The 23,623-nt window shown below is 38.0% G+C and overlaps 1 protein-coding gene across 4 annotated transcripts in view; it reads right to left on the bottom strand.

Moving 5' to 3' along the window:
* Window positions 1–23,623, bottom strand: part of wdr7 (WD repeat domain 7) — a 99,717-nt gene that overhangs the window by 73,621 nt on the left and 2,473 nt on the right. For 2 of the 4 annotated variants that reach the window (XM_073871619.1, XM_073871620.1), the window contains exons 2-15: window positions 20,173–20,344; window positions 19,985–20,091; window positions 19,768–19,846; window positions 19,488–19,662; window positions 19,166–19,242; window positions 17,950–18,069; window positions 17,721–17,866; window positions 15,672–15,774; window positions 15,077–15,190; window positions 12,953–13,100; window positions 10,192–10,440; window positions 8,361–8,577; window positions 6,310–6,509; window positions 5,158–5,372 (exon numbers count right to left, since the gene is read on the bottom strand). In XM_073871619.1, coding sequence (XP_073727720.1) covers window positions 5,158–5,372; window positions 6,310–6,509; window positions 8,361–8,577; window positions 10,192–10,440; window positions 12,953–13,100; window positions 15,077–15,190; window positions 15,672–15,774; window positions 17,721–17,866; window positions 17,950–18,069; window positions 19,166–19,242; window positions 19,488–19,662; window positions 19,768–19,846; window positions 19,985–20,091; window positions 20,173–20,331 — 2,109 coding nt within the window. In that variant the 5' untranslated portion in view covers window positions 20,332–20,344. The remainder of the gene's footprint in view (window positions 1–5,157; window positions 5,373–6,309; window positions 6,510–8,360; window positions 8,578–10,191; window positions 10,441–12,952; window positions 13,101–15,076; window positions 15,191–15,671; window positions 15,775–17,720; window positions 17,867–17,949; window positions 18,070–19,165; window positions 19,243–19,487; window positions 19,663–19,767; window positions 19,847–19,984; window positions 20,092–20,172; window positions 20,345–23,623) is intronic. The other 2 variants (XM_073871621.1, XM_073871622.1) reach the window with 1 other exon arrangement.

Genomic DNA, 23,623 nt, shown 5'->3' with positions numbered 1-23,623 from the left:
CTGACAAAGGTTTTCTGCCAATCTGTTTGTCTAAATACGGAGCCCCTAAGGGGACATGGAGCAAAAATTAAATAAAGTTCAGTTTCACGTGCTCACGCAAAACTAAACTTAAAAAAAAAAATCTGCACATGAAGGTTTCGTGTGAGCGCATGAAAGTTTCACAGGAGCATGCGAAAGTTTCACGAGAGCACATTTTTACTTCAATGTCACCTTAGGGGCTCAGTATCTAATCCATTTTCCAAACACAAAATATTTCCAAACCCATGATTTGCGTCCGATAGCAATGTCTTCTGCCTCTTTTGCTGTGTTTTCACTGCTACAACCGTTTTGATGCTGCATTGCATTCACTTGGTGACACACGTAAATAAACAAAAATGTAGGGCTGCAACAATTAATCGTGTGTCCCATTAAAAATGCCTCTGAAATCGATTGAACCGATTTTGAATCGATTCTGTGTTTCATGCGCAGCTTGTGCGTGTACTACGGCATTTGGTCAGTAAGAAGTCCGTTATCAATCTAAGATCATTACGAGTCAAAGTCATTTATAACGTGCATTTAAAAAAGCAACAATCATTAAACAAAATCATTTAAAATATTCTTTATTATCATGAAAATAACTGAAACAATCTGAAGAACAGCGATATAAATATATTTCGGTAGACATTTCCTGGAATAGCGTTTGTAATGCTACTACTCTGTGGCACAAAGGGAGTTTCTGCACGAGAGCGCCCTCTGGCTTTGGGATGTGCCAGAATTTCACCGTTATTCATTAAAATTCATTCATTTAGAAAACGCACATTTGCACGATTAATCATAACAGCCCTACAAAAATGCACGCTTTAGCAGAAATGCGTAGATGGACGTTACGTCAAGGAATGAGGATGCGGAAAAATGTCAAAATAAAAAGTAATAAAAGGTATCGCATATCAATATTTTGTGTGTGGCATTGATGCATCGTATCATTAGAAATTTAATCGATGCATCAATCCATATCAATGTATTGTTACACCCCTAGTGATTTTGGACATGTTATAACAAATCTGCTACAACAGATCTGTACGGTATTTTGAGCTAAAACTTCATAGATACATTTTAGGCACACATGAGACTTATATTACATCTTGTGCTTAGTGTTAATGTGTGCCCCTTAAAACAAAAAAAAAGAGTTTTAGGTTAATGATTTTGAGCTTTGGCAAGCCCTCATATTTATTTTCAAAGGAAAAATAACCTCGCTGCTTAAAAAAATATGCTTCTATTGTGTGCTATACATGCAGTAAGTTAGTTATATGTCTTAGTAAGTATCTAGTTAGTAACAGTCACTCAGCAGAAACTCATTATCAAACTTAATACACAGTGAGCAGTAATCAGAAAGTAAAGTTAAAAGTCATCAGTCAAACTTCTCCCCATTTATTTGATGATCTGTGTAAGAATCTCATTAAATTCTCCAGCATTCATTTCAGCTCATCTGCCTGCAGTCAAATCTCCGTTTAATAGCCAGCTCGCTAATTATTCTTCAATGTTAATTGGATGACAAAGTACCTGTGATCCATCAGGAAGGATGTTTACACCTGACCCCTTTCACACACACATCAAAGCAACTTGCATAGCATCCAATAATTACATTTTAATAGTATGTGTGTTTACCGGGATCAAACCCACGACCTTACATTTACATTACATTTATGCAGACGCGACTTTACAAGGTATAGATTTTATAATTATGTATATTCACTGAGATCGAACCCACAACCTTTTGCGCTGCTAACGCAATACTTCACACCAAGTATGGAGCTTTAAGGATGAAGGACAATCTCTCTGTGTTTTATTGCTGTCGACTCATCCCAGCATCACTGGACTATATTTAACACACTGAGATGAGATCAGAATCATTACAGGACACCTGATCTCAGATCAGCTTTCTCAGACACTCTGGACTTAAGACTCACGCTGTAGATTACAGCACACATCACAATGCTTTTAATGTCAGTTTAACCAAATCTCACTTCTGAGTGCCTTACATAACATTATTCTGCCATCTGATTGGATGAGTGCTGATCCTAAATCAGTAATTAGAGGACTTTGGTGTTATCACGCTCACAGTCGTGCGTCACAGCCATATATCAGCACGGCTGTGGTTATACGTTCTTATTTTTGCTGTGATATTACTTTATACAACTAAAAAAAATAATTTACACACACAAGCAAAATGAAGTGACTTTCAAAGTAAAGTGTGTCATTTTTGTATGATAAAGCTCAACGTCAAGTTTAAGTAACCTATTAATGGACCATCAGGTTTAAACTCTGTGGAGCTGTCAGGAAAATCATTCTGCCCGAGAGTCCCAATACAACAACGTGAGATAATGCTGGGACTATTTGCTTGATATGTTCAGGAAGCTCGTTTAAAAACCATCACTTTTTGCGACTCCATTTGAATGCTAGTGACACAGGAATGACACACTTCACCTTTACACAAAACATCTGCAGAAAATTGTCTGTCCTTCAGCAGACAGCTTTTAGTTTTATAAAGGTGAACTTTAAAATTCTGTCTGTGTGTCTGACAGAGGTTCAGAGCGCACGCAGACACATTTCCAAGTGTCCGTATCAGATCATCTGCTCATGGAGACACACTGCCCTCTAGAGGACATTTACACATCTGCCGTTAAACAAAGGAGAATACACACTAAATCTATTCATTACTGTATAGGATAGATCAGGGGTGCCCAAACTTGGTCCTGGATGGCTGATGTCCTAAAGAATTTACCTCCAACTTGCCTCAGCACACCTGCCTGAATGTTTCCAGTAACGTTGTGTTTTTATTAAGACGTTAATTAGCTACTTCAGGTGTGTTTTATTAGGGCTGGAGCTAAACTCTGCAGGACAACGGCCCTCCAGTACCAAGTTTGGACACCCCTGGTATAGAAGAATGGATGGGATAGATAAATAGATAGATAGGATAGATAATACAGACAGACAAATGGGACGGATAGGAGGATAAATCGATGGATAGGATAGGAGAAGTAAATAGAAAAGACGGACGGGATATATAGATAAGACAGAAAGACAGGATAGATAGAGGAATAGATGGATGATGGATAGACGCATAGATGGATAGACAGACAGACATACAGAAAGAATAGATAAATAGGGGGATAGATAGACGGATGGATAGATGCATAGATGGTTAGACAGACAGACTAGACAGATAGGGGGATAGATGGATGGACGGATGAATGGATAGACAGACAGACAGGATAAATAGGTGGATGGATGGATGGATGGATAGACAGACAAGCAGACTAGATAGATAGGGGGATAGATGGATGGATAAACAGACAGACAGGATGGATGGGGGATAGATGGATAGACGCCTAGATAGATAGACAGACACACAGGATAGATAGGAGGATAGATGGATATACAAATGAATGGACAGACAGACAGACAGGATAGACTAGATGGACTAGATAGATAGTATAGATAGATAGTATAGATAGGATAGGTAAATAGAAAAGACGGATGATGGACAAACGGGATAGATGGACAGACGGACAGACAGACATGCAGACAGGCATGCAGACAGACAGGCATGCAGACAGACAGACAGACAGACAGACAGGCATGCAGACAGACAGACAGACAGACAGGCATGCAGACAGACAGACAGACAGACAGGCATGCAGACAGACATGCAGACAGGCAGGCAGACAGACATGCAGACAGGCAGGCAGACAGACATGCAGACAGACAGACAGACATGCAGACAGACAGACAGACAGGCATGCAGACAGACAGACAGACAGGCATGCAGACAGACAGACAGACAGACAGGCATGCAGACAGACAGACAGACAGGCATGCAGACAGACAGACAGACAGGCATGCAGACAGACAGACAGACAGGCATGCAGACAGACAGACAGGCAGGCATGCAGACAGACAGACAGGCAGGCATGCAGACAGACAGACAGGCAGGCATGCAGACAGACAGACAGGCATGCAGACAGACAGACAGGCATGCAGACAGACAGACAGGCATGCAGACAGACAGACAGACAGGCATGCAGACAGACAGACAGACAGGCATGCAGACAGACAGACAGGCATGCAGACAGACAGACAGGCATGCAGACAGACAGACAGGCATGCAGACAGACAGGCATGCAGACAGACAGGCATGCAGACAGACAGGCATGCAGACAGACAGGCATGCAGAGATGGATGGATGGATGGATGGATGGATGGATGGATGGATGGACGGACGGACGGACGGACGGACGGACAGACAGACAGGCGGGATAGATAGATGGATAGATGGATAGATAGACAGGCAGACAGACAGGCAGGATAGATAGGGGGATAGATGGATGGATGGATAGATAAACAGACAGACAGGATAGAAATGGGTATAGATGGATGGTATAGATAAAATAGGTAAATAGAAAAGACATTGATGGACGGAACAGACAGACAGACAAACGAGATAGATAGGGGGATAGCTGGGGGGATAGATAGATAGATAGATAGATGGACAGGCGGACAGACATACAGACGGGACAGATGGATGGACGAATAGACGAAACAGACATTCAGACAGACAAAATAGATGGGGGAAAGACGGATGGATAAACAGACTGACGGGATAGATAGGGGAATAGATGGACAGATGGATAGTCGCATAGATGGATAGACAGACAGACAGACAAGATAGATGGGGGAAAGATGGATGAATGGACAGACAGATGGGATAGATAGAGGAAAATATGGATGGATGTACGGATATATGGACTGACAGACAAACAGGATAGGAGAAAAGATGAATGAATGGACGGATAGACGGCCATGCTTTGTGGGGACATTCCATAGACGTAATGTTTTTATTACTGTACATTTATTACTTTGATTTAAACTTGTTTCCTCATGGGGACCTTAAAATGTCACCACAAGGTCTCAAAAACACTTGTATTCCTATCTTTGTGGGGACCAACGCGCACGCGCGCGCGCGCGCACACACACACGCGCACACGCACACACACGCACGCACACACGCACGCACACACGCACGCACACACGCACGCACACACGCACGCACACACGCACACACGCACACACGCACACACACACTCACACACACACACACGCACACAGGTGTCCTCTCACCTTGTCTGCATTGTCTGCAGCGAGCAGGTTGGTGGCGAGTGTCTGTAGTTTGTGATGGGCCATGTTCTTGAGTGCAGCCAGACTGCGTCGGGTCATGGCCTGTTTCAGATTGACAGCGGGGTGATTGAGAGAGTCCAGAGCTGCAGGAACAGCTTCATCACACGCATTCAGAATCTCTACTGCGGTTATACCCATCACACAGCGATCAAGAGCTCCTGAAAAACACACACAAACACACATAAACACACAAATATACTCAAACATACAGCAGCATTCAAACAACTCAACACAATAAAGTGCTGCAGGGATGATGTTTTTTTTTAGGCCAACCTGGAAGTTTTCGGGACACTGGTTCCCTCAAAAAAACATTCATTTTTCCCACACACTTTTGGATCAACACAAAAAATAAGCTCAAAGGTTTATGACACATTTAGGTAAATTTAGAACAGATAAAAAATATGCGATTAATTTGCGATTAATCGCGAGTTAACTCATGAAATCATGCGATTAATCTAGATTAAATATTTTAATCTATTGACAGCCCTATTAAACACATTTAAAAACATGTTTCATGAAAAGGAAATACTCTAAGAGGAATGCTTGTTGGAAATCGTGCCCATGTTGCGTTGTTTTAGAGATCTTAATGTGTGATGAAGTTTAAAGTGCCTGACAAAATCTGTAGTCCCATGTAGCAACTTGTTAGCTCTTTAAGGACACGTTATAGCTTTAAAAATCACACGTGTGGGTATTACTGTGTGTTTTATGTTGTAGAATACAAGGTAAAAATATCTTGGGCTTGATCTTATTTAAGGAGTTTAAACAAAACACCATTATAAAAATTTACTGGTTTACTTCGAGACGATGGAACTGGAAGTGCTAAAATGCTTACTCGCTTCTGGATTTTGCCTGCAAAAGTACATAATCCCTGCAGCACTTAATTCAATCATCTGTGTATCCATCTATCCATCTCTCTGTCGGTCAAACACATACACTTCTACAGCTTATGAGTGTTTTGACAGCACGTGTTGAATGATTCTTTGTTGTATTCTCTAATGACAACAATTACACAAAATCTTCATATCAAATAAAAAACTACATTTGGTCGTTGTGTATCTGATTTAAAAAACCTTTGAATCCTGACCCAAGACTCACCTGTGTCCATCTGCCACACATAGACGGACCCATCAGAACATCCGACCACCAGGTAATCATCACACGGTCTCCATTTAATAACCTGGATGGGGAAGAGATGCCTGGAGGCCAACATGATGCACTTTCTCTCTCTTAAACTGAGCAGACCGACCGAGTGATCGCTGGCCACCGAGCACACGCAGTGTTGGACACGAGTGCTGTAGAGTGACAAACACACAATTAAAAATAATTTACTTTCATAACCTTTCAAATAAAATACAATGGCAACTAGTAATTGTGCAATTGTGTAATTTTCTGGTAAGACTTTAGAAAAAGGTTCTATTAGTAAACATAAAAAAACATTACTAAACTAAAGATCTGTAAACATTAGAAAATGCATCAATTAACATAAATATTCTTGTTAATGTGAGTTAATGTCAGTTCTTCATGTTAGTTCATTGTGCATATTAACTATTGTTAACAGATACAATCTATAGTGCTCATTTAAAGCAGTGGTTCTCAAACTGGGGTCCGGGGCCACCAGGGGGGCCGCGAGATGGTGCCAGGGGGGCCCAAGTATTATGACATTTTATAAAATACATTCATGAATTCTGTGTAATTAAACCTAAAAAAAAATAAGGCTACTAACCAACAGCACAACTTTGTATAACTTAATGTTTTGTTTAATTAAAATGTTAAATTTTAGAACAGTTTTTGTCATAAATTTTCTTTGGGGGGGCCGTGAAGGAATGCACCGTACACAAGGGGGTCCGCACGCAGAAAAAGAGAACCACCGATTTAAAGGATCTCAGTAACACTTATTAACAGGCAACATCCGCTATGAAAGAGAGAGTCACATGGTTATTTATCTTTAAGGCAAACCAAAAACTACATTCAGACATGACATTGACTCAAAGGTTAAATCAGGAGGTCTAATGAAACAGAGCTGATATGATATTATTCTTTCTCTCCATTGATTCTGTCTCACTTTATTCACAAAGAACACAACCGCTGCTACCAGCGAATTATGAAATGCCAACAACATCGTCTACACGAACTAAATAACAACCGAAAAGTCAAAGAGGAAGCCAAAACCTGCCGAGAATGAAATTGGAAATGATATCACGGAGAATCAAATTAAAAAAGCGGAGCAGAGCGTTTCACGTAAGGTCACCGCCGTTTGTGTTATACGACAAATCCTGCAGCAAAGGTCAATCATGACTTAAGGGGAAAATGTGAGCGTTTCCATGACAACAGCTGTGTCCGCTCTTCTGATTGTATTTCGTAGACTTCGTAACCTCTCGGTCTGACATTTACTATTAAAAGTTTCTGTCTAATTGGTCACCAAGGTGGGACTGAGAGATTAGACATTCGGTTAGTGTGAACTTCTCAATGTCGAGAGAGGAAACCTTATTATCAACACATCTGTTCACGATGGGAGGAGGAGGATAAGGGTGAGGGCAACATTTGTTTTGTGAGTGATGACTTAAATAAAAAATAAAACTCGATTTGTGTGATTTGTGTGCCGACCAGAGCAGAAATGAGACATTGAAGTGTGTTTTGACAGGTGATGTTCTTGAGCCTTGATGTAGTGTCATGAGAAACCTTGACCTTGACAACCAAACCAGACAATCACAACACTGCTCATCACATCACTGTCACCACGACGACATCACCAAAGTAACTCATCTTCTTTACTCAGCACCACATGCATCACAACTGTTACATATCATATGTTATAATATATAAATGTCAATTTATATACATGTATCAAATTTGAACATATAGTTGAGAAGTTATGTATCTCAGTATGGTAATTTGAGAAGCTAAAATCTTGAGGTAAATCCATTCCTGCTATTTCAAGAAAAATATAAAAAAAATATATATTTTTTCAATAATCACAAATGGCTTTGAGAGCAGTAACAGTTACACTTAAAACAGTTTACATCTAAATAAGATGTATTATCCGGATCTATCCCACCTGACCAATCAGAGACAAGGTCTGGGATGCTAAGCCCCACCTATCTTCATATAGCCCCACCCATTTATTTGCACACATAAAACTTACGCTGCAGTTTTCAGGAGGCACGATCAGCTGCGTGATTTCCCCTCCATGAACGCAGAAGATGTGCTTCATCTCGCCGGTGAAAATGTCCCAGATGATGACAGAAAAGTCAACACCTCCAGACACCAGCGAGCGCTGATCGTAGCGTGGAGACACCTGATGTGGATACAGCAAACACGTGACCTTATGTCTGTGACCTCTGAGGTTTCGATGAGGAGGCCATCCTGCAGAAACAGACAGAAGGATATATGAGGAAATAAGAATATTTTTTTAACGTATATGCCTCTCAGTAAACTATGTCATGAGACGATTACATGTCAATCATACTGTACCTCCACAAAAATGCGATAGGTGGCGCCAAATACACATAAATAACTTCACCTGGACCAAAGCAAACTGATAAACTACAGTTGTTTACAGTAAGTCAGACTTCTACTCTTAATAAAATATATATTAATAGGCTACGTGTTTTTTTATTACAATGAGATGGACAGCCTAGGTTAATTGTTATTAAATGCAGATGGACTGCAGGTTATATATGGTACTGAATGCCATGAAAATTATAAAAAAAAGTGGGGAACCAAACTGGTCCCCTCTGAAAGGTATTTTCAAATTTAAACATTTTGTTTATAAATAAAAAGAGTTGGTTTTCAAAAACATTTTTCCAAAAGGTACACTTTGAAAAGGACGTTGGGTCCTCTTATAATAATCAGGGTCTTCTTATATTAGAGACAATAGCCTCTTTCACACAGCAATTCTGGTAAATTACCATGAATTTACCAGAATGAATTTACCAGTAAATACAAAAATGTGCTGTTCACACATGCAGTGGCGTTCCGTTATTTTACCAGTAAGACATCATTCACACATCAGTATCAAAATACCGGTAAATTCGTTGAGAAAGCGGAAGTACCTGTAGCACACGGCGAGCTCAGTGTTGTATTTGTAAACAATCCACGTCGTTCATATCCACGGTCTGTATTTTGCTGTTTTCACGTCTGTGGTAAACAGTCGCGAAGTTGCTCATGACCAAACAACATTGAATGAGACGACGTCAAACCGAAAATGCGTTTTTAACAACAGTACTGTTTGCACGTTAGGCTTCATAGAGGGCGTGCTAGGACGTCGGCAATTCGGCGGTAAGCTGTTTTAAACAACTTTGGTGAAGAAATGTGGACGTAAACTTCAGGTGCGCTCAACTTTCAAGCGGCATGTGTGTGGAAACGTCCGTAAACAGTGCGGGGGGGTAAACGCGTCATCTGTATTAAAACGCTATGATTGGCCCGAAGCTGTCAGCACGGTCTGACGGCGTCCGTTCTAAATACTGGTAATCCTATAATTTTCGTTCACACATAGCGCTTACCGGTAAATTACTGGTAATCTTACAACCTGTCTTACTGGTAAATTGGGAGCACGGATTTACCGGAAAGGTTCTGTTCACACATGATCTGTTAACTGCAATTTACCAGTAAATTACCAGTAAAGACTGTATGTGTGAAAGGGACTAGTACGGTAGTGTCGTTTCTTTTGTAGCCCATCATTTAAAAGATATAGTTCTGCGAAATATGCAAATACAATGAAAATTTACATATCATGCATATTACATTTAATTTTAAAGTCCCTTCAGAGAAGTTTCGAGTCACAGGATAGTGCCAAATAATTGCTCAACATGAATTTCATTGTGGTCATTATACTGTACAAAAACATTTATCTCAATGCCACATCTGATGGGTAAGACTTAAAGCATCACTTTAATGTTTATGATTATATATGACACATATAGTCTTGTAACGCTGGTGCGTGTGTGTTTTGATGAGACGCACTGTTGTTTCTCTTACCTCTACGCAGCATGTGTTCACCCTGCAAGAGTTGAACGATGGCCGTCTGTGTAGCAGGAACGAGTATGATACTTCCATCCTCTCTGCCACACACCAGTCGACCCTGAGAAGGGATGTAAACGCTGGCCGTCACTTTGATGGGATCATTAGAGCCGGGCAGGACGCTGAGCTGGTCAATGATGCCCGCTGAAGAGGGAGTGAGTTTATCAAACGCCTCCTGAAGACTAATGCTGCCAGACACCTGCAGTTCTGAAAGGTGAAGAGGAAAAACATTTGTGATGTTTAAGTGCACAGAGTGGAAAAATAAACACGTTTCTGTAGTGTATAAGGGTGTACGGGCATGAGCGGTTTTGTAATACTGTAGGTGGACACTAGAGGGCAGTAATTAAACTCATCTACACAGCAGAGGGTTTACTGCTGGATGGGACATTTTTTTTACAGTAAATACATCATTTATAGAACAATATATTTTACTGAATAATAAATGAGATTTTCATACACATTAAAGGAAGAGTTCACCCAAAAATGAAAATTCTGTCATCATTTACTCACCCTCAAACTTGAACACAAATGAAGATATTTGGAAAAATGTTTGTAACCAAGCAGATCAGGGGCACCATTGACAGGAAAAAATTATATTATGCAAGTCAGTGGTGCCCCAGACCTGCTTGCTTGCAACATTTTTTTTTAATTATCTTCAAATCATGACAGAATTTTAGTAAAATCATGACAGAATTTAAATTTTTGGGTGAACTCTCCATTGAAGCATTATTGCAGAAATTATACATGTCAAAGACTTTAACAAATCTTTCTGCTTTGTCATTTTTTACATCATTTCACCAACACATAATAATACCCCTTATTCAGTCTGCTGCATGTTGATACCAAACCAAGGCTGTGAGGGATGGACTTCTAGAGCGTGCGCTTTAAACCTATTGTTTTATATCAGGATTCTGATCATTCACTTATCAAAACACAGAAAATACAGTTTTACAAATTTCCAAAAAAACTCAGAAATCATGGATTGTTAAAATGAGAAGGGACATATGACCTTATTTTGAGATGAGAATAGTGCATTGTGTACATATTATATAATATCTTAGTTTTGTTATTAGCCTGTTGCCTAATCCTTCATTTTTAATGTTGTGCTCATGCTAAAACACTAATATAGTCCTTTAAAGCAACACTATGTAGTTTTTTTACCTTTAAATAATGTCTCTAAAATTATTTCAGTGATAGAACAACTTTTAACTGGACAAATTGTACTGTTGCTGCAACCTGAGCAGCCTCCTAGCTGCTACAAGCACACTCTGAAAGTGGTGGTGGAGGGTAGAGCACACAGCCCCACCCCTCCCCCTGCCTGCAGAAGAGTGTCTGATACCAGGCACTGTTGCGCTTTTCAACCACATGGGGGAGCTGTAAGTCATTTTTACATGGAACCTACGTAGTGTTGCTTTAACTAAGTGCATAACCCCAATTTGTACAGATTGCAAAAAACACAAGGCATGAATACGTTCGATTCTTTTCTCTGGTAAGTTTTTAGGGACATTGACCGGAATCAACAGAAGCAGGATTCATTTCTAGCTAAATTATTACAATTAATCATGATTAATTGTATACAAAATAAAAGTTTGTGCTTGCATAATATGTTTTTGTGTGTAATTATTATGTACATATAAATACACACATACATGTATACATTTAAGAAAAAACTTATTATATTTTCTAATTTATATATAATATAAAATATATACAAATCTAAATAAATATACACGTAAATGTTTCTTAAATACATACATGCACATGTTTATTTATATATACAAATTTATAACATATATTATGCAAAAACAAACTTTTATTTTGTATCCGATTAATTGTGATTAATCTTATGACATTCCTAATTTGTACACAACTTACTTCATATGGGGTTTTACCTTTAAAAAAAGTTTGCACAATGAACTATCATGTAAATAGCTTGTTATTAAGTCAATCACATGTTATTAATTCAATGTTCATGTCTTGAAAAAACTCTTATGAAACATACTCTTATGATCTATACAAATTGGAGATGAATACTTATAAAATATTGTATTGTTGCACTATGTTGGTGCTTTAAAGAAAAGTAAACATGCTTACAACATAAGAAATTAGCAATTAGCCAACATACTAATATCCAAAACATTTTGTGCGCACATTGCACTGCTCTTATTTCAAAATTAGGTCATATGTCCTATCTCATTTTAACAATCCACATTTTATGAGGTCCTTTATACTGTGGAAATTTGTAAAATTATTTATTTTTGATGACTGAATGATCAGCATCCTGATATAAAACAAAATGTTTAAAGTGCACGCTCTGGACGTCCATCCCTCAGAGCCTCGGTTTGAAATCAACATGGCGGTGGACTGAATAAGTTGTATACTGCAATTCTTATAAAAATAATCCAAAGTTTGGTTACTCTGTAACTATTTTAACTCCCAAAAGTAAAAAAAATCTCCCAAAAATAATTCAAAAATTAATAATAAAAACTAAATTGGTGTCTATGTGATTGAAAGTAAATATTGTTTTCATAAGGGAAATATAAGAATCAGTTTTTTTTTTACCATAAACAATGAGGGACAACAAGATGACAATCCAGAAATGTTTCTGGTTTATTTTTACAGAATTCACATTCATTGATTATTCCCATCTTTTTTAAACTGTAATCTTTAACAGGGTATACTATGTGAATTATTTAAGGTGTGACCTCTTGACCTGTACCTGCAGTGGATGAGGGCGTTTGTAATGGAGATGTTTCTGGAATGCTCCACACCGTCAGTCTCCCGGCTGAATCTCCTTGAATCAGCAGCTTGTGGAACGGTTCCCTCCGTCCGAAAAAGAACCGGGTGACCGGCGGACAAATGAGGAGCTGTGAGGAGACCAGCAACAGAAACATCACAAACATATCTGAAAAACATCAAAGCTAAATATATACACAAAATCACTCCACACACACTCAAAAACACCCTGTGACCGCCCGCACGAGACTCTTATGAGTCAAATCTGAGTGATGTGAGAATGGAAACAGCTGCGTGTGTCTCTGTGAGCATTTAAACATGAGCATCTATTTCCTGAGAGGAGGAAGATGATGCAGGATCATGACTGACAGACACTTTAGTCATGATACAAACACACTGACACACAAAGTGGACACAAAATGAAGTTTGTTTTTATCACAGTGATCTTTAACTCAGTGTTTAACTAGTATATTGGTTTGTGTTGCAGAACTAGTTAATTTGAACTGGTCACATACTACGAGTTAAAATGCATTGTCATTATGCAATAAGTTAAATTTACATAATTCTGAATGACTTTCGGCTTGATGGACCTGTTTGGTTCATAAATGATATAAAAGCGTATGTGATGAAGTGTCATGTGTGCTTTAATTTGAGGTGGAAATGTTTAACGTCAATACATACGAGAGATGCATGTACTCTCATATATGTTCACAGCATCTGTACTGAATACAGCAAAGCTCAGATAATAAGCTTTCATTCAGTGATAAACACACAATCACACATAACAACATGCTACACAACTGCACACTTCAAACCAGAGAGAAAGATCTCAGTTTAAGAAATAATACACAAAAAAATAAAAAAGTACCACATCCCTGTGATGGTCTTACAATGATTATGTAATTATTAATTAAAAGATTTACATAAAAAATCATAATGTATAAGTAAAAACATAAGTACGGCTGCATAAAAACTAATCGCAACTAATCGTTTGCAGAATAAAAGTTTTTGTTTAGGTACATCATATATGTGTGTGTATAATAATTCTGTATACACAATTGGGCTGTCAATCGATTAAAATATTTAATCTAGATTAATCACATAATTGTAATGAGTTAACTCGTGATTAATCGCAACTTAATCACACTTTTGTTCAATATTTACCTTAATTTAAAACGTACAATTGAAGATCATTTTAGACGTTTGATAACTATTTTGTCTAAGGCTGCGTCTCAGAAATTGTGCGTTGCATTAATCACACGTTAATAAAAATTGTATTGTTAAAATGAATTTATGTTCATGCTTTATAAACTTGTTAATTTGGACAGCCCTAGTGTATAAATGCACACACATGCATGTATAATTTTAAGAAAAAAATCTGTGTATATATAAATTACATATAAATATAACAATGTTTATACTCATAAATATTTTTTAAATATACATGCATGTGTGTGTATTTATATTTCATTATTATACACAATTCACACATAAATATATATACATATATATGATGTAAAAAAATATTCTGCAAACAATTAGTCGCGATTAATTGTTATGCAGTACCTAGCATCCTTTAAATTTGAATAATAGACCTGACATTTGTCTAAAAAGTCTTTACATTTAACTAAGTAAAAAAAAAAACAAGACAGTTAGTACAGAAAGGCAAATCTATGTTTTATACGCTGTTGACTAGTTCACTAAATCTGTCAGGATTAGTTTGTTTGCATGCTATCTTACTGCAGCGAGTGTAAAGAAGCTCAGCATGCTTCTTCACAAGAGGAAGCCAGATGAAGGAAGTCAATGATTGGTTGCTTTTAGTGGGAGGAGCATGAGACCTGGCGAATCAGAGTGAGGTGAGCAAACTGATTCTTTCACAGACCGCAAGATGGAGGCAGAAACGCCACAGGAGCTCGATCAAAGACATCCAATCAGATCTTTTTTTATTACTTGATTCTGATACTAATGCAATATTTAGCATTTAAAATATTTTAAGGCTAGAAAATTAATATCAGTTAAGTTTTATTTAGTGACTGGATGTCTGAGGCATCTTTATGCATGAAGAGCGCCCCCTGTTGACGTATCTGCGTCTGTCAGCTGGGCTTACTGGTGCCTCTAGAGGCCGCTGGCTGTATTGCAATTCAGGAGTGTAGAGCTCCGGATCAAAACTGCTGTCGGGGAGACAAACAACAACACGCTGCCCATCCCACTCCTCCTCCGGCTGGGAGGAGCAAGGAGCGGGGTCAACAACAGACAAAAGAGCAAATCATAAGTAAATAAAACACACACAATATATTGTACAAAAAAACACATAAACATAGACAGGACCAGGTTACAGAGAAAAATATAGACAGACAACACAAATTTAACACGCATCTGCTGACGCCGACAAAGAAATGGAGGACAAACTAACTGGGAATGAAGTTTTAGTGATGAGGGAATTTACCTAAGGATGGCTTCCAACTATAGTTAACCATATTTACTTTGTAAAATTGATTAACTTGCTTGCTACACAACTACAACTACTTGTACACATTCAGCCTAAAGCAGTCAAGACAAGCAGATTATTGCAGTGTTGATTTTGTTTAAATTGGTTTTTTAAATATTAAAATCAGTTAAGACAAATATAAAGAGACAGATCTGAAAACACAGGTTTGTCTGTTTCTGAGCAAAATACATCATGATGAGTGTGTGTATCTGACCTGTTTGTCAGTGCGGTCCGCTATGCTGTACACCAGGGGTGGAATGGATCCTTCATTTGTTTTTCCCACATTACTGCGGAAATGTTCACTCGCTGGGAGACAGCTGAAACACACAGATAGTTTGTTAACTGGTGGTAATTCACTAAACATTTTCACCCAAAGCAGGGAAAGGTTTATGTGGTAAGGCTGTTCGTTTACTGCGCTTTTGGGGTTCTGAAAAAGCAAACTTTTGAAGATGGGTTACAATGTTTTTATACGCTTCTTCAACAAAAGTTGTTGCTCTATATTCAAGGGTCACTTAAGTTGTAGTAATAAACCTACCTCTTTGTCCGTCTAAACAAAACTTTTCGTTTTTTTAGTACATTTTTGTCGTGAAATTGTAGATTTAGTTTTTTGAAAACACTTGAGACCTTGTCTGTGAAATCCAGATGAAAGTCTCATATGATTTAATGATTAGTTGAAAAACATCAAAGTTTGATTTCATATTGATTTCAATCTCATATTAAAATATTAAAGATATCAAGATGATATTTTCACAGAATGTTCTTTACATCATGTAAGATGATTTTATGTAGACTTTAGCTGGGTTTCTTTACAGAATGGGTCACATTTGTTAATATTTTGTAAGTGTTTGATGACATGGTATAGAAGTGTGGTACATGTGTGGTGAGTGATTTCAAACAATGTAATTGGTTGTCATAGGTTTGTAAGGGTGCAGTCATTTGTTAACAGTAGTTAATTGTGTGGCTGTTGGAAATACCCAAGTATTTGGCCATGTGTAGGTAGTAGTGTAAATGAAGAGTCTGGTTCCAAAACGCAATAAATTCATTTTGACTAATTTGGGTAAAAACGTGTTTTCTATACCAAGAAAGTGACAAGATAAAAACCACTATTATTATAAAAACTGAAACAAAAAAAACATTAATGGCTTTTCTTAAAACACTTACTTTGTCATATTAACAACACTGCGGATATCGGAATTTGCATAAAATTTATACAATACTGATTTTGGCGGTAACTCGTTTTTTTTATGCCATTTATCGTGTTTTGGAACCAAACTCTTCTAATGTTCATGTCATGAGATTTCAGGTGTGCAGTTATTTGTCAGTAGTTTGTAAGTGTGTGCTTGGCTGCAACTAAAGATAATTTTTTATAATCGATTAATTGGACTTTTCTCCTCAATTGGATAAAAACATAAATATTTACTCAATTAGATTTGTCACCGATTATAGCAAAATAATGCACTAAATTAGAGTATTTGCGTGTAGAAGTTTCCTTTTAAAAGTGCAAGCCACACACTACCACAGAGATTTACTAATATAATCTTTTTGATTTTGATATTTTAAGCCTTAAATAAAAAAAGTGTGTGCAGCTTTTAATAGTAAATATTTTTAAATGTCAAAATATAAACAAACGAAATGAATTGAATCTTCAGAATCTTCAAAATTTTGCCACGGATTAATGAACTCCTTTTAATTTTTAACTTTAGACCTTGTTGAGAATTAACTTTAATATAATATGGCTTATTTCTTTTGTTCATAAAGTAACATACATGCATTGTTACAGTAATAAAATACTTGATTTCCCTCTTACTTTAAAACTGATGATTAGTTTGTGGTTCATTACTATTTTTATGAAACTCACTTATATTAAAGGAAATTAAACTTTTATAAGCCAGTTTTTGTTTGCGCCTTTGCTTCCGTCCTTGTTCTGTCAGGGTTGCCAGATCCGCTTAACAAAGGGCAAAGGACCTGGAAATGCTCCCTTGTTTTAACCAAGCTGGTTGCACAGTGAGATGAAGCAGCTGATAAACGTGCAGCTCTTGTTGTATGAAGAAAACATGCCTGACTTTAAGCAGGCAGCTTGCCTTTAATTATAAGTGCACAGCTTGTGCTGTATAAAGTGTCCACACTGTCCGACATTGGTGCGGGAGCATGTGATGCGACAGACAGACTTTAATGATCGATAATGAAATTTGTGATTTTTATCGATTTTATCGATTAGTTGTTGCACCCCTAAGTGTGTATATACTGTAAGTGTTGTTGTTACCTGGCTGGTAGTTTGTAAATGTAGCTGCAACCATCTTCAGTCCATATTATAACTTTATCTGCAGAGATGAACTCTCCTCCTGCCCAGGACTGACCGCTCTCGCTCGGGACAGAACACAGCAGAGAGAAATCACCAGAGTCAAACACCTGCAACACACAAACACACACAAGATTATACAACACACAGAGTCAACCAGAACACACACACACACACAAAAACACAAACTTACTCTCCAGTATTTCGAGCAGACCACGAGCAGTGAGAGTTGTGTGAATGTGCAGAATGAAATACTCTGACACCCTTGACAGTAGATGGGCTTTGACTCGTCTTCAAACACCGGATCCAGGTCCTGATTAACATATACAGTGAGATTCTCAACAACAACATGAATACACCAATGAGACTTTCAAGGTTATCTAGATTGACTTCTTAAGTTAAAGGCACAATATGTAAAATTTTCACCAATAAAGGTCGCTACTATAAAATAACAGAATAGGTGAAGTTAAGGGGCCAGTCACACCAAAAGCGCTTTAAACGCTTGCAAACGCAATGCGCGACGCACTGCCTTTTTTAAAAAAGAGCAGTGCGACGTGGCTTTTCATATTGCTAAGCAACCACCGAGTCAGCTGTCTTGTCAATCAAATATTGAAGCGTGAGCGCTTTTTTGCTGTTAACTGTCATATTAGCTGAAACTTTAAAAAGAGGGCGCTTGCTCTGACCTTGTTTTAGTGTGAGAGGTGCACAAACACGCAGGAGAGAGTGAGCGAGTGGAGTCCGGTTCTTCAAAGCAACTGTAAACTTCACTCACCACAACGTAAGGCCCGCCTCTACCCTCATTCGATTGGACAATGGGAAGATGTGAATGATGTCGGGCGCTTCTCCGCTCTCAGCGCTCCTTCAAAAACGCGTGCGCGGCAGGCGGCAAAAAACCGCAAGGCGCTCGGCGCGCATAAACAGCGCGCAAACGCGCCCTGCCCATAGAATATCATTCAAAAAAGGCGCCTGCAACTGCCATAAACGCTTTTGGTGTGACTGGCCCCTAAAGGTGTATTGTGTAATGCAATATATAAATGCAACATAATCTACATAACTATATTATCAGTGGTGTATAGAGACCTTACATAATAAACTGTATTGTTTATATCATCTTAGAATGAGATGTTTTTATCTCTATACACGGCTGGTCCTGTTGCATGAAAGTCACCTTCATGTTTCTAAAGTAGCCCTAAATGGACAAACTGATCTACATTGCACGTTTCGCCCCTATGTTGTCTCAGACGACGACATGTTTGTTCTGTGGTGGCTACCCTATGCGTTTAATAATTGAGGGGTGAACTGTTGGATGCAATATCACAAATCTCACAACTAGATCCCACTAATTTACACAAACCACCTTTTCTGACCAGTATGAAGATCACATCACCCTCATCTTCAGTGATTCTCACCTGCATCCTGCTGACGTCTGCTGTTATAATCCAGACCTTCAAAATCCCAGTGACAGATACAGCTACAACCGTGTCCTCTAAAACACAAATAAACATGCACACATGCTACAAAAGCTGAAATAGTAAAAAAAATTGGGTACAGTACACTTACTGTATGCTTAAACAGGTAATGATGGCATCTTACAGTTATAATTCAAAACAGTATGTCATGCCAATAAAAAAAATTATTCACAGTTTTTTATTTATTTATACCCACTCACAATGACTGTCTGTGGCAACTGATATTGGTTTATTAAAGGTTGTAAAAAGCATCCTGTATTACCCTGCGTGCGGTGCGAGTGAATGATGCTCATTGAACTGATCCAGTCCGGTGAAATCTTAGACACGAGCGAGTAAAGGACCTCCAGGCTGGTGGCATCCACCACAAGGATTTCTGGGTAATGTCCGTGGCACAAGAGACGCCCCTCCCTCTGTGTGCCAATGGTGAACTGGTAAAACTGTTGAAACAGAAACACATCATTTATGCAGATGAGATTTTCTGTGGTAAAGATGAGGTTTTCTGTGGTATATACGAAACATATGAGGAGTCTCGAGTGAATTACCTGTATACCAGTGTGAGCACAGGCCAGCTTTGTGAACTCAATACAACGACCATCGCTGACATCCCATAAACACATTTCACTGCGAGAAACACACAGTCTGTTAAACCTTACTTAACAAACATTATACACAACTGATGAGTTACATCTGCTTGAACAAACTTCTTTTCATTTATTTTACATTTTACAGGAGTAACTAATTTTCCCAAAGGTTTCTCACCCGCTCTCGGAGGCACTGACGAGATACAGTTTATCGCTGCTGGCACTGGCCTTGGAAAGACAGGTGACGGACGCCGTGTGTCCAAACAGCAGGGCGCGGGGATTAATCTGAACACACGGAAACACAAATTGTTATTAAACAGTACTGAGCGTTCATGGAAAAAGAGGATGGAGGGTTTGACCTCTGACCTCCAGCTGTGGAGTCATGTCCCATATGCAGATCTGTCCATCATGGCAGCCGGTGATGATGGTGCTCAGATCGTCCATCACCAGCAGACTGGAGATACAGTGAGTGGGTGCATTACGGCCCCACAGGACTATGGGTAATACCAGACTGTTTCCTGACATCGTCTCTGTGATACTGAAAAGAGAGAGAGGGAGAGAGATTATTATAAGGGGTGTAACAATACATCGATATGGATCGATGCATCGATACTAGGGCTGCACGATTTGAGTAATTTTTCCCATTGTGGTTATTCATGCTAATATTGCGATGTGCGATTATAATAAATGGTATCATGAGTCAACTTGATGGGTTTTAAGGAAAATCCACACACAGTTTAGTGATAATGCTAAAATGTGTATTTGTAAAACTAGAAATGTTTTCGTATTGCCACGTGATGAAGCAACTGCTCCGTGTCAGTAATCCTAAATCCAAAATACCGCCATACAACAGACGTAGAGGTTTTTTAGCTACCAGATCACTGTCAACCTCCTCTGCATCCATCTTCGCTCTGGTATAAGTGACGACGCACACCACACCTGCATGCCACACGTGCACTGCCTTTTTTTCACTTTTTCTTTCTTTTTTTTAAACAGCAAGGAAAATCATCAAACTGTTATCAGAAAGTTTGTGTTAACAAGTCCACACATTTATTTATTTAATATAATTGCAACATTTTGCTGTCATATAATCGCACAGGCTGACATCGCGATTGCGATGCGATTCATTGTGCAGCACTAATCGATACAATGCATTAATGCCACAAATTATGTTTCGATATCAGGTACCTTGATTTTGACACTCTCAACATTCTTATTCCTTGAGGATCGCGATCAAAAATAACCAAAGAGTTTCAATATATTTCCTATTTAAAACTTGACTCTTCTGTAGTTATATCATTTCACAAAGTACCATGTGTGCAGCAGGCACATGATATTATGCAGTGGTCGAAAATAGCACCCTGCTATTGATATTTACCAAGGGGACTACTGTGGAGACTACGTAATATCATTGCGCCAGATTATTACGCCAGAATGAGAGTATAGTTCCTAGCCATATCTGCCTAGAAAATCACAACTTTTAATTTTCTGTCGGTCTTAGTACATGATGTAACTACAGAAGAGTCAAGTTTTAAATAAGGAAAATAATGAAACGCTTTGCTTATTTTTAAATCAGATTCAATTAATTGAGCTTAGCTATGCTAAAAGTGCTAGCGCCAGACCCGGAGATCGGCTGAATGGATTCCAAAACGGTAAAAATCAAATGTTTAACTTCAGGGGAGCTGGAAAATGAGAATTTTTTTAAGTGGAGTGTCCCTTTAATGGTCATCATTATATAAATGAATAACATTCAGAAATTTGAATCTTCAGAATTTAGTTAATATAACCACCAAACTACAAACCGTTATCAGCAGATATCAGTCTGAATAATCTATTGGCATTGGTGGAAATATTTAAAATGGGTGCATCTCTTAGTGAATATCTATCTGACACCCTCCAGCATGACAAAATTAACAACACACTCTTTCAAAGCGTAAGTATTAGTGGTCAACTGATATGGGTTTTTATGGCCGATATTAAGAAAGCTGTATGGTTGATTGACCGACTGTAAAAAAATTGCTGTAATTATGCAGCTGTAATTTACTGTAGAAGATAAAGACTGAAAATGTTTCATGTTCTTTTCACTTTGAACAAAATGTTGCCAGTAAATAACATAAATGTTAAATCTACAGTAAGTTACTGGCAGCTAGTTGCCAGTAATACCCGGTAATACTGTAATTTATACAGATTTTTTTACAGTGATATAGACGGTTTCATCGGACGCATGTGCGGTGACGCGATACACATCTGGATCCGAACTTTACTTCCGTTTTTTTTTATGGTCTGATTAGTTGCTAAACTGATCTCTTGAACAAATGCCTCATCGAAAATAACAAATGTTTTGGTTTCCTATGTAATCTACATGTTGTTTTTTTGCTTATATAAATAAACTACGTTTAAAGAACTTTGTTGTTATTTATTCTTAGCGGAGTTTACCGGAAGTTACGTGCGGACCACGACAGCCGTGTTGTTACTGCTGAAACCGTCTATAACACATATGTTATTACAGTAAATAAGAGACAAACAGAAAATTGGTAAAACTAAAAACAAAACATTTGTTATGCATAATATGTATAAATATACCCTTTTGATGAAGTGAAAAAACATATTTTGTTTATTTTATTTTGTGCGTGACACAACATAACGTCATGTTAAAAAGTGAATAATGATTGGTCATTTTAGTGTCTTTCAGACTTTGGCATAACATTGAGTAACAATGAGTGTCTTTTCATTACAAACATCAAATTTAAGTAATAGAGACATTTACTGGCCGATTGAAAAGACTTATTGGCCAATGCCGCTAATAAAAAAATCCCAAAATTGTCCAATACATTAGCCACTGTAATATATTGTCCTATCATTAGCAAGTATACACTAAAGATCAAACATCATCTGTCAGGATAATAATGCAATATCAAGCACAGCAAGCAAGTTCACATCTACAGAAAAGAGCATTGAACAGATTATTGAAGATTCAGACCGTAACGCAGACATCATTTGTGTAAAGTTCACATCAATACATTTCTGTCACAGTAACTCAATGTTTTAATCCTTTTGCTACTAGTTTATACTCACTATCCTGATGGTTTACCCTAGTTTAATATCACAATAACTTCACACTGCCAAAAAATTCCAGGTTTAAAACATAAACATTCAGAATTAAAGAGCCTGATGTGTTACGTAACAGACACATGAACATCATAGATTAAGCCTGTGAGTCCTATTGAACGCTTCTGTATGCGCCGGCCCAATAAAATTCAACAAAACATCCTTGAATGTTTCAGCATAATAGGAAAATGAACAACTAGTTTAAGCAAGGCAAGATATATATGACAATGATTTATCAAAACTAGGCAAATGTAACAAAACCAGAAAATATTCTTTCATCAGTTAAATTTAACTAATTTGTTCTGTCTTTAATAAGACTAATGTTGGTCATTTAAAACAGAAAACAGACAAACATTTGCTGCAGCCATCCACTCATAAAGACTCACTTTACCTTAAATGTTTACATTTCTTCAGAGAAACCCTGAGCCTGTGAAACTTTCGTTTAATCTTCACCAAATGAATAAACTTCATTCTGAAACGATTCGTCTGCAGATTTACAAACAATATGACAATATGCTGCCAATGCTGCTGTCTCTCTCTCTCTCTCCGTCTGTCTGTCTGAAACACTCCCAACATGACAGTGGTCGAATCAAACCAAACCCTTTTAAAAACTAATCAATGATTGTTCAACCAACCAAACACACACACACACATCAGAAGAGATCAGATTCAATGAGCAGCACATTAACACAATCACTGATGTCAAATC

The sequence above is a fragment of the Misgurnus anguillicaudatus genome, chromosome 9 (genome assembly GCF_027580225.2).
Source record: "Misgurnus anguillicaudatus chromosome 9, ASM2758022v2, whole genome shotgun sequence".
Taxonomy (NCBI): domain Eukaryota; kingdom Metazoa; phylum Chordata; class Actinopteri; order Cypriniformes; family Cobitidae; genus Misgurnus; species Misgurnus anguillicaudatus.
This window is presented reverse-complemented; position numbering and strand designations above follow the sequence as displayed.